Genomic DNA, 17,161 nt, shown 5'->3' with positions numbered 1-17,161 from the left:
TAAAGCTGCAGTTAATTAAAACAGGGAGGAAAATAATTCACCTAAAAACGTTAAAACCATGCAGGACTGACCTGTAGAGGAGAATTTCGTTGGTTTGTTGTAAAAAAAAAAAAAAGAAAGAAAAAAAAAGAAGAAAATAAAAAGGAGCTTTAAGCCTTCGCTGTGGCCCCCAGCCTGAGAAAAACGGAGAGTGGGTGATCCGGCGTTGAAGTCAGAGAGCTCCGCGGGTTTCTGGTTCCCAGACGCGTCGGCGAGCCTCTTTCCAAGTGGGAAGACTCTCCACACAATCTGCTACTTAACAGGGGGGCTGCTCCCAGCTCTGCCTGCCCCGCCGCGAGCTCTTACGACATCCAGCCGGGCCAACAAAAAAAAAGATGCGTAACCCCTGAAAACGCTGCGAGACACACACACACACACACACACACACACACACACACACACACACACACACACTCGGAAACTTTTACATAGTTTGCTGCATTCCTTTCCGGTGATGGAGGGCTTCTGTGCGTCTCGCCGCAACGAGACAGCAGCAGCGCCGCTTTTCGGGAAGTCGGGGGATCAGTGGAGGGAAACTGAAGCTTTTACCCCCTTTTTCATGCGTGAATCAAAGGGAAAATATTACAGTCTGGTCAACTAAAGCCCGACTTTTTCCTTTTTAGTGCCTCACTCTGGTCGTCAGGGCCGGAACAGAAGTTTCTGGGGTCCCAAGTCGGAATTCATGAAGCAGCAACAGCTGCACTGAATGCGATTTATGACCATTAAAGATGTTCAAGACTGTTGGAAATACACATTATGTTCAGTGTTAGACAGAAAGTGAAAAACAACAAGTAAAAGATGTGTCGAATTCACTTCCAGGTTTTGTCCTCAAAACACACAGTGTGTCCATAATAATAGTCCTCGTTAAGAGCCTCCACATTGGATATGTGACTCACGTTTTTTATTTGTTATATTTCCATTTGTTAAAGTACCACAAATCCTAAATTTAGGCACAGAACCTCCAGAAAAATCACCAAATTCAGTGTACCTTCCATCAAAAGCTGTAATTTAATAGTTTCACTGATTAAACTCCTAAAACTGGTTACAGCACCCCCTATGTCCCAAACGCGGTACTGCAGCCGATACTTGCGTGAAATAAATACCCAATTTTAGTCCTGTGTATAAATTAGTCGTTGAGGCAAACATTTTGTATTAAAACATGGTTATTGTTGGTTGGCAGGAAGTTTTGAGTCTTATTCCATCAGAGGTTTGTTATCATCTCTCAGGAATTTGCTGTCGAAGATCACACGTTGGACGTTCTGGTTCCTGTGAAGTGTGAAACGCTCAGCGCCGGGTTTGGACTGATACCAGAACCGGCCGAGCCGTCTCCTCGACACGGTCGGTGAAATTAAAACAGACAAAGAGAGGAACAGAAACGACACGATACGAAGAATTTACACGCTTTCAGTTTGTTTCCTGTTTCAGACATGTGATTATTTACATGTGGACGAGTTCAGATCCTTGAACATTAATTATGAAGACTTCACTCTGAATCTCAGCTCATTTCTTTGGAAACGTCGCCCTCTAGTGGCAAGAAGAAGAAGAAACGTTGGGTGGTTTTCTGCTCGTGCAGAAAGTTTGATTCGAACTTTGAACTGGAACGGTCAAAGTTGTCATATTGATTCACAACTTCAACTCAGCCTCCATTTGATCCGCTACCGTTTGCCCTGTTTAAATTACTGCATTACAACAATAGACTGAATATAAAATTACAATTAAGAAAAAGAAACTCAACACTTCCTGGATTGTTTCAAATTAAAGGCCGTCTGTAGCTTCAGTAAACAGAAACCCTTCTTTTATTTTGAAACATTTGCAGGAGTGTTTTGCCACTGAAATCAGACAATAAAACTTTTTCTTTAATCTACAATAAAAACATATTTTTGACTGTATTAAATTAAAGTGAACAATTAAATCATTAAACTCAACAACAAAAGGAGCCGCAAACAGGTTTCGGTGGTTTTAGGAGTAAGTTTTTTATTATTATTGATCCGCAGGAAATCAGAATACAAGAAATAAATATTGATCCCATGAACACGAAACAACAACGCACCATGACAGGAAACACGCTGCTCGGCTCAGACGGAGAATCATCATCTACGTTTCTTCTCTTTTATACAATAATGAGCCGGCGGCCGGGTGGAGACAGTGGAACTAACCGGAGGGAGGAGTCAGACCTTCTTCTGAGGGAACGCCGCCTTCACCAGCTCGTACACCACGTACCCGGCTCCTACAGGAAGAGGCACGCCGTTAAACAGCTGATGAGGACGTCCAACCGCTTGTTTTTGTAGCAAACGTCAAGCCGTTGAGTGACTCGTCTTTATCTTTGCTTTTAAACCAGCGATTCTCTGCCGGTCGAGTTGCACGACACAAAACGTTCCCTCTGTCGTTCAGTCACGGACAAAATTGTTGACATTTTTTTAAGATGCGAAAATTTATTTAACAAAAATAAAAGAAAAAGAAGTGTGCAGTTATACACAAACAACAACAACAACAAACCCCAAAAAGAGTGCAGTAAAACAAAATGCCTTCATGCAGTTAAAAACAGGAATAAACAAAACAGTGTAATAAAAGTCCAAATCGGGCTAAAAAAAACATTTTCTAATTATTAACCCTGTTTATAAATGATTAAATGTAAGCAAACGACTGACGTATGGATGTTATTTTTGGTCGTTACGGCAACTGGACGCCAGCTGCATCATGGGAAACACGTCTTTCAAAATAAAAGCTCAGCAGCAAAAATTCTTCTGTATACATTTCTTATGTATTTTCCACCAAGTCTCCGTCCTGTCGCTCACATCGGCAGTTAATCATTTAAAATAAACTTTTACTGTGTTTTTATTCTGTTGTTTGCACTTTGATTTTTTAAATTCTCGTTAGCGACGAGTATTTCAAGCAAAACTACTATTTGAAATCCAGCCCTGAACTATTGGATTTTCTCTAAATATTGGCGCTATAAGACCGAAGCTGTTCTCTCGTGCAGTTTTCTGTTACAATAAAAACCTGTTCATGAAATATTGCTCAGAGAAGCTGCTGATTTGAGATCAGTGAAGAAGAAGAAGGAGGTTTTCTCACCGAGGATGGTGAGCGCCATCGTCGTTCTGTACAGCAGCGCGTCGCTGCTGCCGCCTTTCAGGTGAACCGGAATCCCGTTATCCTCCTGCAACACCGCGGAAACGCCACCAAGTTAAACCCCGTCGTCATGACAACACTACAGCACAATGTTCTCTTAAACACAACCTGACCGTTTCTTTAGAAGATATTTTTTTTTGTCACCGATTAATGTTACAGATTTAAAAAGGAGACTTTTCACGGTTTAATTCTTCGTTTCTATTCAGTTCATCGTGCAGCTTCTCTCGCTGACGTTATAACGATGACTCAGCAGAATAACACGTTCAACTAGTTTGTTCAGTCAACAACACACGGCTGATTAAATCATCTACATGTTTAACATCCTTACATACAACCAGAGAGGCTCAGTAAACTTTAACATTAGTGACTTATTCACTGCAGGTTCATCCTGTGAATCCTAAAACAAAATAACAAGTATTTATGATGGATTACAACAGCAGAGACAAAAATATAAATCAAACGTCTGGTCCACCTCTGATTGGCCGAATAAAACGACTTCTCCTTCAAATTAAAAGCCCTCGTTTCATATTTAAGTGTTTCGCACACAGTCCAGACGAGCTTTAACCCGGTGTTGTGTTTCTGTCCGGGGTCCCAGTGGTCGATAGTTTCCCTGGTTTGTGGAGCAGGGGGCGCTGGCGAGCCGTTTGGCCACGCCCACTCGCAAAACACACATCAGATGTATGGTCTCACCACGCCGGATGTATGTCACACGTTTCGTGAGGTTTCAAGCATCCTTTGACCTTAAACATCAACTTCCTGTGTCACGGCGAGACATCCAACTTTGCCGCATCGTCACGGCGACGCCCATCGACAAAGTCAAACAAATGTCTCAATGTATCATCAACTACATGTTTAGGTTATTGTGACCCGACTTTACGTTCATGGGATCAACCAGCTCGACGTAGAATGTGAAAGTATGAAAAGTGTCATTTCCAGTGGCCAACAGGGGGCGCTATGACTATGAGCGAATACTACCCCACAGGGGTCTTCAGGGCGGGGCTGTTATCATACCTGTGATGTTTGGAGAAGGTCGGTCCATGTACATAAGATTTAAAGCAACTCGTAGTTTCATGGGGAGACGCTCAAAATGGCCGCCTCTCACGGGCACACACATCGATGAAAACGAATTATTATTATTTTAAGAAGATTTAATCTCAAACATGTTTTCTATCCATAAAACCTAAATTCAAGTCGGTCTGACAAAATCCCTCGAAGGAGTTCGACAAAGTACAACGTGTCAGAATCGCTCAAAATGGCGACTAAATTCAAAATGGTGGACTTCCTGATGAGGTGACGTAACGGTGTAATGTAACTTTTTTGTGCGTCCAGGTGTGATACACCTGTCCACCGGATTTGGTGAATTTAGGTAAATGTGGCCGCCGGGGCATCTCTGTAGGGGGCGCTCTCGAGCCGTTTGGCCACGCCCACTCACGACTCCAAGAGAATACAAAGTTTTTCACCCGGAGACAAATGTTTATCTACTTTTATGAGATTATTAATATAATAACACCTCCAAAAAGGAAAATCACTTTATGTAAGAAGAAGAAGAAGAAGAAGGTCTTTATGAAATAAAACAGGGCTACTCGGTGCTCGGGCCCTAATAATAACAATAATAACAATAATAATAACTATAATAACAATAATAATAACAAAAATTATAATAACAATAACAATAATAATAATAATAATAACAATAATAATAACTATAATAATAACTATAATAATAATAATAATAATAACAAAAATTATAATAACAATAACTATAATAATAACAATAATAATAATCCTGATTATTATTGTAATAATCTGGATTATTATTATTATATAATCTGGATTATTATTATAATAATCTGGATTATTATTATTATTATTATTATAATCCAGATTATTATCCGAGCCACAGCTGGTAACGCGCAGCCGGAAGTCTCGCGGGATGTCGGCTCGGTCCGTTTACCTGGAACAGCTTCTGTTTCTGCGGGACTTTGTTCTCCACCGACCGGCGGGCGGTGCTCGTGATGCTGCGCCGCGCCACCTGCTGGACCGCCTGGGAAAAAGCAGGAAAACCGGAAAGTCAACCCCCGCCTTCCGTCACGCGCTCAACCGAAGCAGCAGTCGGGACATTTCTGATGTTTAACCACGAAGTGAACATCCGGTCGGAGTGAACATCCGGTCGGAGTGAACACAACGGTGCTAAGCTAATGCTAGCTCTCCCGGCGTCCCAACGCCGCTTTGACCCCTGCTGAGTTGGACTAAACACGGCCGGTCTGAACCGCTGTCACTGGTTCACACAACAACCGGTCCATTCACCGGTTCTACGGAACCTACTGGACGGTGAAAGAGGGAAACTTACGATCATGTGCCTGTACATCTTTACGTCCGTCTGCTATCAGCTCTGCCGCACAAGGACACCGGATGACTCCACTTCCGCTTCCTGCTTCTTCTTCGCGGCTCTTTTACATCCTGCGCGCTCTGCTGCGCCCCCCGCAGGCTCCCAGGTGAAACGACATGCGACAAAGAAAAAAGTTTAAAAACAGAATTTATTCATCATTTTATATCACCAAATTAATTGATATGTATTCAACCGAGCTGCAACAATTAATCCCCCCAAAAAATGCAAGAAAACAACTATTTCAATTAATATTTTCATACATTTTTAAATCGATTTGCTGAATGTTTAATGTTTCCAGAGAATTTTACAGCTTTCCTTAATTTTTTAGGTTTTTTTTTTTAGTTTGGACATATTGTGCTCGTAGAAATTATATTTTTTTGTGTCACTTTTGCTTCATAAACATTGTCAACATTGTTAGTAATAATCATTCAAACTAAAGAGGAAGTGTTGGTGGTGAGAATGTGGGTTGAACAGCAGAAGAGATCTGCAGGTTGGTTTTACTAACGAGGACCAGATAAACATCAGAAACACAAATGCTTCTCACATTAATGAGCGTCTGACTGAACCGTCTTTAAGCGTCCCACCATCCAACTTGTGAAAACGTGTCGTAGCAGTTCAACATGTTTCATCAGAGTCTGTTTGACTCGCTGCAGACATGAACCTTCGGTCCAGTAATGCTATCTGAGGATTTAGGAGTCGTTGACGCTCCAATCAGAGGAGATCCACCGGAGGTCCTGAGAGACTGAGGACCTCTGGTGGCCGGAGGGAGTAACACAAGGACCAAAACCATGACAGACTTGTACTGTGGTCTGGAGGTGTCTGAGACAGAACTACAAAACACACTGTGAAAGAGGAAATGAGGAATTTTTATGATTAGGAATTTTACATCATCAGCCGTAGCAAAGACATTTTTTTACAGATAACATGAAGACATGAAGCTCATTAAAGTCAAATATTCTACATTAAATTCAGTTAAAATCTTTACACTGAAAACACTTTAAAAAGAAGCAGTGAATCTTAATCTCAGAACTACATGTTGCAACAGGAAGCCAAACAAATAAAATACAATACAATAAGAATAAAATAGTTGTTATAAGCTATATTTCTTATTAGATAAATGTCAAATCCAGCTGTTGTGTTCTGATTTAAATGCAGATTTAAAACATTTTGCTTCTTAATATGAGAGAAAATCCAGACTTGAACTTCTTTCTCAAAATTTCAGCTTAAATAGAAACAACTTGTCATAAAAAAACACATCGTCACGTTGGTAAGAAAACACAAAGACATAAAAAGTAGTACAAATATTTGCTGATTGTGTTTCCTACTTGTGTAAAACGTGATGAGATGATGTTTAACAGCAGTGGAGTCATTTCTGTTGATGATCAGCGGAGTTGGAAGGAAACAGAAGGTTCTCCGATGTTTTCATAGTTCACTGTACCGACGTCTTCATCGTTATGCACCTGTGGAAAACAACACAACACTGTTTACACTGAGTTTAAACTGAGGTCATAGTTTGTGGTATTGTTGAGATGAACTGTCTCATGTTGTCACGTTTATCTCTTATTTTCATCTCCTCATGTGCAGCTTTCAGTTTTTTTGCTATAAATGTTCAGTTTAGATTTCCTAAAGATTCCTTCGCTGAGATAAACACTTCATTTCAAAACAACACAGTCGTGCAATTTTAGCTCAATTTTCTTTTTTCTCGTGTTTATTCAAAGTTATAGAAACAAATATCACAAATGCTTGTTTTTTTCTGGAAAGTTATAACTGAATATTTAGTGTTTAAACTCACCGTGTTTTCTTCCTTCTGGTTTTGGTTTCCTGAAAAGACAAAAAGACAAAATAAAGAGTCGACTTTTGCTTCCACAGAAAAACTAACTTCAGGTTCATCAGAAGTTTTTGTGTAGAAAAGTTTCCTCTGTGAACGTTCTCACCTTTAATTCTTGTCCAAATGTTGACTGTAACAACAGATATCACGAGTGCTGCTAAACCCAAAGACACGACGATGCACCTCAACAAATATGGAAAACCTGAAATCAATAAAGAAACATTTGGGCTTCAGGTTTATTTTTTTCTGTTCAGAAAATGAAATGTTTTCAAAGGTGATTAATACAGTCGGTGTTACATGTTGTTGTGAATAATAGACAGAACAAAATAATAGTCATATTATCCTGTTAGAAACGTGTGAAATATTGTGTTAATTAATGTATGAATTCATGAGTTATGGCCATAATTGTGTTTTGTGAGGTCACAGTTACCTTTTACCACCAAAGTTAATGTTGGTCCCAAATTTGAAAAAATATTCTCTCAGGGTGTTTGTGAGATTTCTCGTTCACAAAAATGTAATGAGTGGAAAAGATGGACGAGAGGTCACAGTGACTTTGACCTTTGACCTTTGATCACCAAAATCTATTCAGTTCATCTGAGTTTAAGTGAACATTTGTGCCTAATGTGAAGAATCAATACATCCTGAAGACCAAGTGAACATTTGTGCCAAATCTAAAAAAAATTCCATCTGGACATTCCTGAAATATTACATTTGTATTGTTTCTACCTGGTGATGTGTTTATTTCCTTTGTTGTAGTTGGTTGAATTGTTGGTCTGATTGTTGTCTTTGTTGTAGTTGGTTGAATTGTTGGTCTGATTGTTGTCTTTGTTGAAACTTCATCTGAAAAAATGAAAACAACAACAGGACAAAATAACTGTACGGTGAGAACGTACTTCATGTTACCTTGACAACAACAGAGGACACAAACTGCTGATATTTAAACTTCAACAAGTGTTTTGTGTGATTAAACATCAGTTTGATGATTTTAAACAGTTTTCTCACATGTTGTCTGATGACTGAAGGAAAACAGATGCTCTTCTTCAGTTACAACATCTGTCACTTTACACTTCAATGACTTATAAAACTCTGACTTCTGATCGACATGAGATGTTGTAAATGTCACGTTGGAAGAACATTGATATGATGATGTCATCATGTCCGAGGAGGTGTTCATCCACTCCACTCTGTATCTGTAGCATCCATATGTCAACAAGGAGCAGGTCAAGGTGAATGTCTCGTCCTCTTCATAGTCAGTTACTGTTGAAGATGTGTTGAGAAAGACAACAAAAGTTAAATCAACTTGATCAATAAAATCAGAATTATTTAATTTTTTTCAGTATTTTGTTCCGACACTTTGAGCTGAAAACACAATAATGTAATAAATACTCACTCTTAACAACAGACAGTAGAACAAAAAAGTCTGTTATTTTTTGTCTTGATTTGAGCTGTCTGCAGTTGTAAAGACCATAATCTTTATCTGTGATGTTCTTTATAGCCAGAGAACAGTTGGATGTAACACTCAGTCTGTCTGATTTAGATCCAACATCTGGTCCAATCTGCTCGCTATTAATCAGCTGTATCATTCCTCGGCTTCTTAGATCTCTGAACAACCAGTCAGTGATGTCACAGTTACGTTGACCAATTATCACATTTTCACAAGGCAAAGTGACATCATGTCCAAGTCTGACAGTGAAGGACAGACGTTGTCCAGCTGTTGCTGTCGAGGAGAAGAAAGAGAAATGTGACAAACTGTAACATGAAGATGGCTGAAAAAACAAGAATCAATTAAACTCATCAAGTTACAAACAAATCGTATCTGTCTCAGTTGAAGGAAGAATATTTGTATTTGAAGGTTTCTGATATGAATTCTTACCTGTAAACTGAAGCATCAGCACCAGAAATAAAGACATTTGACTCCATTTGAACGCAGCCATCCTGCTTCTGTCTCTCTTGTTCTCAACTTCACAAATGACACAATCACTGTTGTAACTTCTTCTTTAATATGAATATAGTTTCTCCTTCCTGTGAAGACTGAACTGTCACTTCCTCATAGTGACTTCAGTCCATGTTTTCTATTCTAAATAGTTCAAATTAATTCAAGATATTAACTAATAATCACCCTAAACTTTGTGAAGCGTCTTCCAATTTATAAACTCTATTGTTGGTGTAACAGTACATGACCAGTGTGTGTGTGTGAATATATATATAAAGTATACACACACATATATATATATATATATATATATATATATATATATATATATATATATATATATGTGTGTGTGTGTGAAATTATATATATATATATATATAAAGTGTATATATATATATATATACATTATATATATATATATTATATATACATTATATATTATGTACTATATATAATGTATATATATTATATATTATAATATATATATATATATATATAGTACATTATATATATAATATATACATTATAATATATATAATGTATATATATATTTTATATATACACATTATATATATATATATATATATATATACATTATAATATATATTATATATATAATATATACATTATAATATATATAATGTATATATATATTTTATATATACACATTATATATATATAATATATATATATACATTATAATATATATTATATATACAGTACATTATAATGTATATATACATTATATATAGTATATATAATGTAATGTATTATATATATATTATAATGTATATATATTTATATATATAAATATTAACATAGCAACATATTTCACACACACACGTCCTCATGTCTCAGTGACATCTGTCACTTATACCTAACAGACATTATGTAAACGTCCACCGTTGCTAAGCAACACACTCAACAGCTGTTCTCAATCTGACCTTTACTTCTGGCGCTAAAACAAGAACATGACGTCATCGTTCCCGCTCGGGTCAACAGGTCCCGACGTTTAGCTAGCCCCGTCCCGTACATGGAGCTCCACAATCACAGATATCAACCTCGTAAAATAATATTCAACAACAAATTAATATTTATCTCCAACTGGTTGTTTTCTGTTCTCTCCTGATCGGTATCTTTAGCCCAACTAACAACTAAACAACTGTTTACAACTGTCCTCCTTTGTAGCTCTGCAGCAACGGATAACTGTTAGCGACGCATTCACTCACCGGAGATTCTTGTCCGACTTTAATAAACTTCTTCCTCCGGAGTCGGTCTGGTTAACGACCAAATAAATAAACATCCTCAACAGCAGAGAGCAGAAACCACCCGATGAGATCTTCATGGAGATGATGACCTGCTGTTGGAGACGTGGAGGGTCGTCTCCAGGGAGACGGCTTTGATCTCCCGACGTGCACCACAGCGCCCCTCTGGTGAACGTCGGTACTGCATGTGTGAGTTAACCCTTTAGTTTCTGGTAAAACTAACGTGGGTTACGCGTTTTACCGTTTATGTATTTTGTGAAGTCTTTTATATCCGATGCGTTGTGTTTCCGTACGGTGTAATTTTGGTGTCGTAGTTTCTCCTCCGACAGCTCGAACCAGGTCCACCTGATTCAGAGGCTTCAGTGGGTCCAACCGTGAACAGACTTATCCAAAGGCCCACAGACAGGTTTGGTGGATGTCCAACGTATTTAACACCATTTAGACAAGTAATGAAAAGGGTTTTTTTGAATGCAACCTTCTGATGCAGTTAATCATACAACTAGAATTACCAGCTGGAGGTTGTAGGACTCTGTACTTTCTCTAGAAACTAAAGAGGAAGTGTTTGTGGTGAGGATGTGGGTTGAACAGCAGAAGAGCTCTGCAGGTTGGTTTTACTAACGATGACCAGATGAACATCAGAAACACTAATGCTTCTCACATTAATGAGCGTCTGACTGAACCGTCCTTAAGCGTCCCAACATCCAACTTCAAGATGTTTCATCAGAGTCTGTTTGACGGAACAACTTCAGGGTTGTTTCCTGCTTCGCTCGCTGCAGACATGAACCTTCGGTCCTGTAACGCTATCTGAGGATTTAGGAGTCTGTTGTAGTTTACTTTTGCCCATTCTCATCCTTAATTTTGACCATGTTTCACCTGTTTTCTGTGCTGCTGAATCACGTGACTTTCCTCTCTTCCCAGCTTGAATAATTTACAGCGACTCATAAAAAACAAAGTGTGGAAACAATCCAACATGTTTTTAAATGACAAATTTATTCTCTTTCTTTTTTTTTTTAAAGCAACATCACAGATGGAGTATCAAAAACAAACAGCTTCTCATTTCTGCAGGCAACGATTTATCTCCACAAAATGTCTTCAAGAAAAACAAAATAAGACACGTTTACTCGGCACATTTTCAACATGCAGCGTACGGAGCAGAAGAGATTCACTCACAAACATCTAACCATGCTGCGCTGACCTTCTGTTATTACTGCATGCCGTCGACGGTGAATGAAGACGTGCAAACACGATGCAAACGACTCATAAAACTCCACAATAAATACAGAAAAATAACCACGTGCCGTGGGTTGGTTCTGCGTTCCCTCCGTGAGCAGGTGGGTTTTAAAGCGCTACGACTCGGTGAGTTCGGTCTGAAAGCAGGACGATGTTACGGATGAAAACGATCCAGCTCACCTCCACCGTCCATCACACACTTCAACCACTCAGCTGATCCCTTCATTTTACATCAAGACAATTCTCTGATTATAAAATACATTTATTTGGGGTTTTATTTGGCCTAAAAAGTCTCAAAAGCTGGTTTATATTTCTTTATACTGAACTCCTCTCCGGTCTCTTCCTCACATCTCTTCATACAGACGAGCTGCCGCTAATATTTCCATCACTGATGACATTAAATGTTAGAAGATTTAATTCACTATCAGAGAAGAAAACCAACAGATGATCACAGAGGAGCTGCAGTCAGAGAACAAAAGATATTTCTCTCTTTAAAACAAACTCATTGTTAATTTTCTGCTGATTTTCTCATCAATGATTCGACTGAGAGACAAACTGAGTCTTCCTGAAGTCACAGCGCTCTTTTTTCTTTCTCTGTTCGGTCTCAGCTGAAACAGGATCTTAAACAGGAAGCTGATTAACTGACAGAATCCATCCAGCAGGTGACCAATCAGCTGCTGGACGGAGCTCCGGATCAATCCAGTCTTATTCGTCTCATAAGAATATTTCCTCATAATTCCTTTAAAATAGAACTAAAAAGAAAAATCCAACTTTAAGTTGTAAAAACTGATTCTTCAGGTTGTTTCTGAATGTTTGGCTCCTTTTTACTGACTTTGTTGAACATCATCTTTGAACCTGCTGATCGCTCAGTTTTAAAATACCGTTCCTCTTCCTTCAGACGGCGGCGGAGGCGAGCCGGACCGAGCCGAGCCGAGCCGAGCCCCTCCTCCTCCCCACCCCCCCGTTCAGTTGGAGATGTCGGCGCTGTTGTTGCGGTTGCCGTACTTGTGGTGGATGATGAGCAGCACGACGCCCAGGAAGAAGCAGACGGAGCCCACGGTGATGTAGGCGATGCCCAGGAACGGGTTCTTGCCTCCCATCCAGGAGATGGTGCTCAGGATCATCCGCTTCCGGCCCTCGAAGCTGCGCACCGGGTAGTCTGGTCGCCCGGTTAAAGACCGAAACACCTGGGTTTGTTTGGAGCCTCAAACCCACCTGAGCAGAGCGTTGTGTGAAAGGATACTGTAGACCACCTCCAGCGTGTAGTTCCCGCGGGGCAGCGTGGGAACCAGGTTGTTCTTCTTCTGGATGATGCGGTAGAGTTTGCGGAAGGTGGGCAGCGCGGCGGTCCGCATCCACACGATGAAGTCCTCGTTGATGAAGCCGTTGTTCTCCGGGTCGCCGTCCAGCTCGAACACGGGCCGCCGCCAGTTCACCGGCTTGCTGGTCCCTGAAGGGGGCGGAGTCAAACACGGGAGGAACCGTTACTGATCGGAGGTTCCCCTCTCGCTGAGACCTTCACATCGTTCCTAATCTCACAAACATGTTTTCTTTTTTAACTCTCCACATTAGCGTTGAACTCGTTTTCAGCTCAACTCAAACTGACTCGTCACATTTCACAGCTTTCAAAAACGTGCTGTTTCTGCGTGTCTGCAGTCGATCCTGTTCTTCATGCAAACATCAAACAACACTTTGAAAGAATCACAAACTGGAAAAACACACCGGAGACGCTGACGCATCTTTAAAATGTCTGAACCTTCACGTTAAATCCAGAAACTGATTAACGGCTTCCAGATAATAACACTTTCTTTTATCGTCAACAAATCTGTGAGTGAATAGTTTCTAACTTTCCTGCTGTTTGCTTGTTTCCACATAAAAAAAGAAAAGAAAGTTAAAACAACAACGTGTTTTTAAGCATGAGCTGGGGACTATTTCCAGCGGCGGACTGATCCCACAACGTTTTACTAGTTTAATGGAGCTCCGAGGCGTCGAGGAATCGGACTGTGATACAAACACGACAGTTCACTGGATCAGCTGGTGATAAAAACATAAAAAGGACGAGCCGCTGACTTCCTGGAAGCTGCTGCTGTTACCTTGAAACACGGCGGTGAGGTTCGGGTTGTTGCTTCCGGGGTTCCTGAACTTCACGTGTTTGTCCGTCCACCAGGCGATTCCCGTCGTGGTCAGAGGGATCTGGATCTTGGTGCCGTTCGGGTCGTTGTAGAACAGATCCAGAGTGTCTGAGAGGAAAGTAAAGATGGTTCACGAGTCAGATTATAAAACGGTCACTCAGCCGGATGCTGGGACGGTTTATTAATAATTATTCTGGAATTTAAGCACGAAATAAAGAGCTCAGATTTAAGCCTCCACCTTCCTGAACGTAACTCCACATTAGAAAAGTCACACCTACGAATGAATCTGTGTAAATATCGTCAGGCCTCTAACTGCCTTCATCTTTGTTTCCACGTGTTTTGGTTTGTTTTGTAAAACTCATCAAAGAGTCGATGATTAATTCATAAAAAGAAGAAGTGTGTGCCGACCGTTGAACATGCTGTTGGCGATGGCTCCGCACGGCGCGATCGGCTTGTTCTCGTGTTTTGCGTACGGCTCGCACTCCTTACTGGGATTCTGCAAAAGATCGGGACGAGAGATCAGCGGCGCCACCTGCCGGCGGCATTTAGAACCGCAACGAGCCGAACAAACAACACATCTTATCAAGGAAACGTGCGCAGGTCGGTGTTGATGTACCGCGAGGGATTCAAGGTCTCCGTTCAGCTGGCTGTCGTCTCTCGACTTCACGTAACGACGGTGGTTTTGGTAGAAGTTGGAGAGGCCGTAGTACATGAAGACGTTGCTCTGTTGAGGACAATATGAAGGTCACAGCGTTAAAACTGGTGCCTGACTGTATTTATATTTTCTTAATATCTGAAGTGTGAAACAGCAGATCTGACCTCATAAGACTGGTCCAGGTAGAAAGGTATGGTGCAGGTACAAGGCTTCGTGCTGTTCCAGCTGAAGTTCAGGGAGCAGTTGAAGCAGGGACTGGACATGTCCACGCCGGTGTAATCAATCTGTCCACACAACATAACTCAGGAACCCTCCCGACATATACACAGATACTAATACGAGCAGGGATGCATCTCATCGGACCCTAAATACACTCACACAAACAAGCCCGCTATCACACCCACAAAACCAATATTAGTCAGCCAGATACAACTTGTATTTTCTAATAATGTGAAAGAGTATTTTGGGAAACGTACAAGCCGAAGTATCAACTGGAACACAGTCTACCAAATGATGGATATGTCATATTGTACAAGACGTGGAAAAACTGTTCATGTAAAAACGCACGATTAATGAATGGAGTTTGGTGGGAGTGTCCGCAGCAGACACGGCGTGTCCTCTGGATGTCTGATTCTACCACGTGTCCTGTGGATGTCTGATTCTACCACGTGTCCTCTGGATGTCTGATTCTACCACCTGTCCTCTGGATGTCTGACTCTACCACGTGTCCTCCGGATGGATGTCTGACTCTACCACCTGTCCTCCGGATGTCTGACTCTACCACCTGTCCTCCGGATGTCTGACTCTACCACCTGTCCTCCGGATGTCTGACTCTACCACCTGTCCTCCGGATGTCTGACTCTACCACCTGTCCTCCGGATGTCTGACTCTACCACGTGTCCTCCGGATGTCTGACTCTACCACCTGTCCTCCGGATGTCTGACTCTACCACCTGTCCTCCGGATGTCTGACTCTACCACCTGTCCTCCGGATGTCTGACTCTACCACCTGTCCTCCGGATGTCTGACTCTACCACCTGTCCTCCGGATGTCTGACTCTACCACCTGTCCTCTGGATGTCTGACTCTACCACCTGTCCTCTGGATGTCTGATTCTACCACCTGTCCTCCGGATGTCTGACTCTACCACCTGTCCTCCGGATGTCTGACTCTACCACCTGTCCTCTGGATGTCTGACTCTACCACCTGTCCTCCGGATGTCTGACTCTACCACCTGTCCTCCGGATGTCTGACTCTACCACCTGTCCTCCGGATGTCTGACTCTACCACCTGTCCTCCGGATGTCTGACTCTACCACCTGTCCTCTGGATGTCTGACTCTACCACCTGTCCTCCGGATGTCTGACTCTACCACCTGTCCTCTGGATGTCTGACTCTACCACCTGTCCTCCGGATGTCTGACTCTACCACCTGTCCTCTGGATGTCTGACTCTACCACCTGTCCTCTGGATGTCTGATTCTACCACCTGTCCTCTGGATGTCTGACTCTACCACCTGTCCTCTGGATGTCTGACTCTACCACCTGTCCTCTGGATGTCTGACTCTACCACCTGTCCTCCGGATGTCTGACTCTACCACCTGTCCTCTGGATGTCTGATTCTACCACCTGTCCTCTGGATGTCTGATTCTACCACGTGTCCTCCGGATGTCTGACTCTACCACCTGTCCTCTGGATGTCTGACTCTACCACGTGTCCTCCGGATGTCTGACTCTACCACCTGTCCTCCGGATGTCTGACTCTACCACCTGTCCTCTGGATGTCTGACTCTACCACCTGTCCTCCGGATGTCTGACTCTACCACGTGTTTGTTACCGGCCTGAATAATCAGTGTTTCGCTGTTTCACGTGACGTCACCTCGAACTCTTTGATGTTGTTGGACGTCACGTACAGGCCGATGCCGATGGGGATGAAGATGAGGCCGATGATGAAGAAGGCCGGGAGGACGGTGCCCGCCGTGAGGATGGGCTGCCACGCGGGGAGTCTCTGCTGTTTGAAGGCGGTGTTTTCGGGCTTCTTGCTCCGCAGACCGCCGGCCGGTCCGGACACGGTGATGTGTCCGTCCTCGTCTTTGGCGCTGTAGCTCGACGCCATCATGGCTGCTGCTCGTAGTTACGAAGTTGTTGCTAGCGTCAGGTGGCTAACGGTGCTAACACACCAGATGTAACTTCTAATCTTCTTAGTTTTAGTTTTTCTGTGATTTAATTCATGTCTTTAATCGCCGAGGGGCTAGCAACAAGGCTACTCCTCCCGGAAGTTTACAAACAAGATTAACAACATCCGCTGACGTCACGTGTTTAATCAAAACAGAGTTGCTGCTGCCTTCACAGGCTGAAGAGAAAATCGGACATGAGTATTACAACCAATCCAAAGCCAATACAAGTGGATGAACTGTAATTAGAAGACACATAAAGGGGTGTGATTTACGTGATGATCTGATCGGCGTTTAAATTTTATAAACAACGTGTTTATATTTTATATGCTTGAATTTCTGTACTTGAATTTAAGATTTACGTGAACCACCTGAAGGCATCATCGCCAACAA

At 41.7% G+C, this 17,161-nt stretch overlaps 3 protein-coding genes across 3 annotated transcripts; all 3 read right to left on the bottom strand.

The window, feature by feature from the left end:
- Window positions 1–1,987: 1,987 nt before the first annotated feature.
- On the bottom strand, window positions 1,988–5,626 carry LOC138635319 (cytochrome c oxidase subunit 7A2, mitochondrial-like). Its single transcript, XM_069722740.1, has 4 exons — window positions 5,519–5,626; window positions 5,123–5,212; window positions 3,112–3,196; window positions 1,988–2,266 (listed from the first exon to the last, which is right to left on the bottom strand). The coding sequence occupies exons 1-4, from the start codon at window positions 5,534–5,536 to the stop codon at window positions 2,208–2,210; spliced, it is 252 nt and encodes an 83-aa protein (XP_069578841.1). The 5' UTR covers window positions 5,537–5,626; the 3' UTR covers window positions 1,988–2,207.
- Window positions 5,627–6,404: 778 nt separating this feature from the next.
- On the bottom strand, window positions 6,405–9,522 carry LOC138635321 (uncharacterized). The gene is made up of 7 exons (XM_069722742.1): window positions 9,259–9,522; window positions 8,776–9,102; window positions 8,388–8,642; window positions 8,112–8,225; window positions 7,492–7,587; window positions 7,350–7,378; window positions 6,405–7,017 (listed from the first exon to the last, which is right to left on the bottom strand). Exons 1-7 carry the CDS (start codon window positions 9,317–9,319, stop codon window positions 6,940–6,942), a joined length of 960 nt encoding a protein of 319 aa, XP_069578843.1. The 5' UTR covers window positions 9,320–9,522; the 3' UTR covers window positions 6,405–6,939.
- A 2,030-nt stretch (window positions 9,523–11,552) lies between these two features.
- Window positions 11,553–16,893, bottom strand: LOC138635315 (cell cycle control protein 50A-like). The gene is made up of 7 exons (XM_069722737.1): window positions 16,474–16,893; window positions 14,765–14,884; window positions 14,562–14,669; window positions 14,354–14,441; window positions 13,907–14,053; window positions 13,057–13,263; window positions 11,553–12,972 (listed from the first exon to the last, which is right to left on the bottom strand). The coding sequence occupies exons 1-7, from the start codon at window positions 16,711–16,713 to the stop codon at window positions 12,779–12,781; spliced, it is 1,104 nt and encodes a 367-aa protein (XP_069578838.1). The 5' UTR covers window positions 16,714–16,893; the 3' UTR covers window positions 11,553–12,778.
- Window positions 16,894–17,161: the final 268 nt, after the last annotated feature.

Source organism: Brachyistius frenatus, unplaced genomic scaffold (genome assembly GCF_029030835.1).
Source record: "Brachyistius frenatus isolate BFR_SWC_R1_liver_20210118 unplaced genomic scaffold, ASM2903083v1 Contig_302, whole genome shotgun sequence".
Taxonomy (NCBI): Eukaryota; Metazoa; Chordata; class Actinopteri; family Embiotocidae; genus Brachyistius; species Brachyistius frenatus.
Note: the sequence above shows the minus strand (reverse complement) of the source record. Positions and strands in the feature narration are given on the sequence as shown.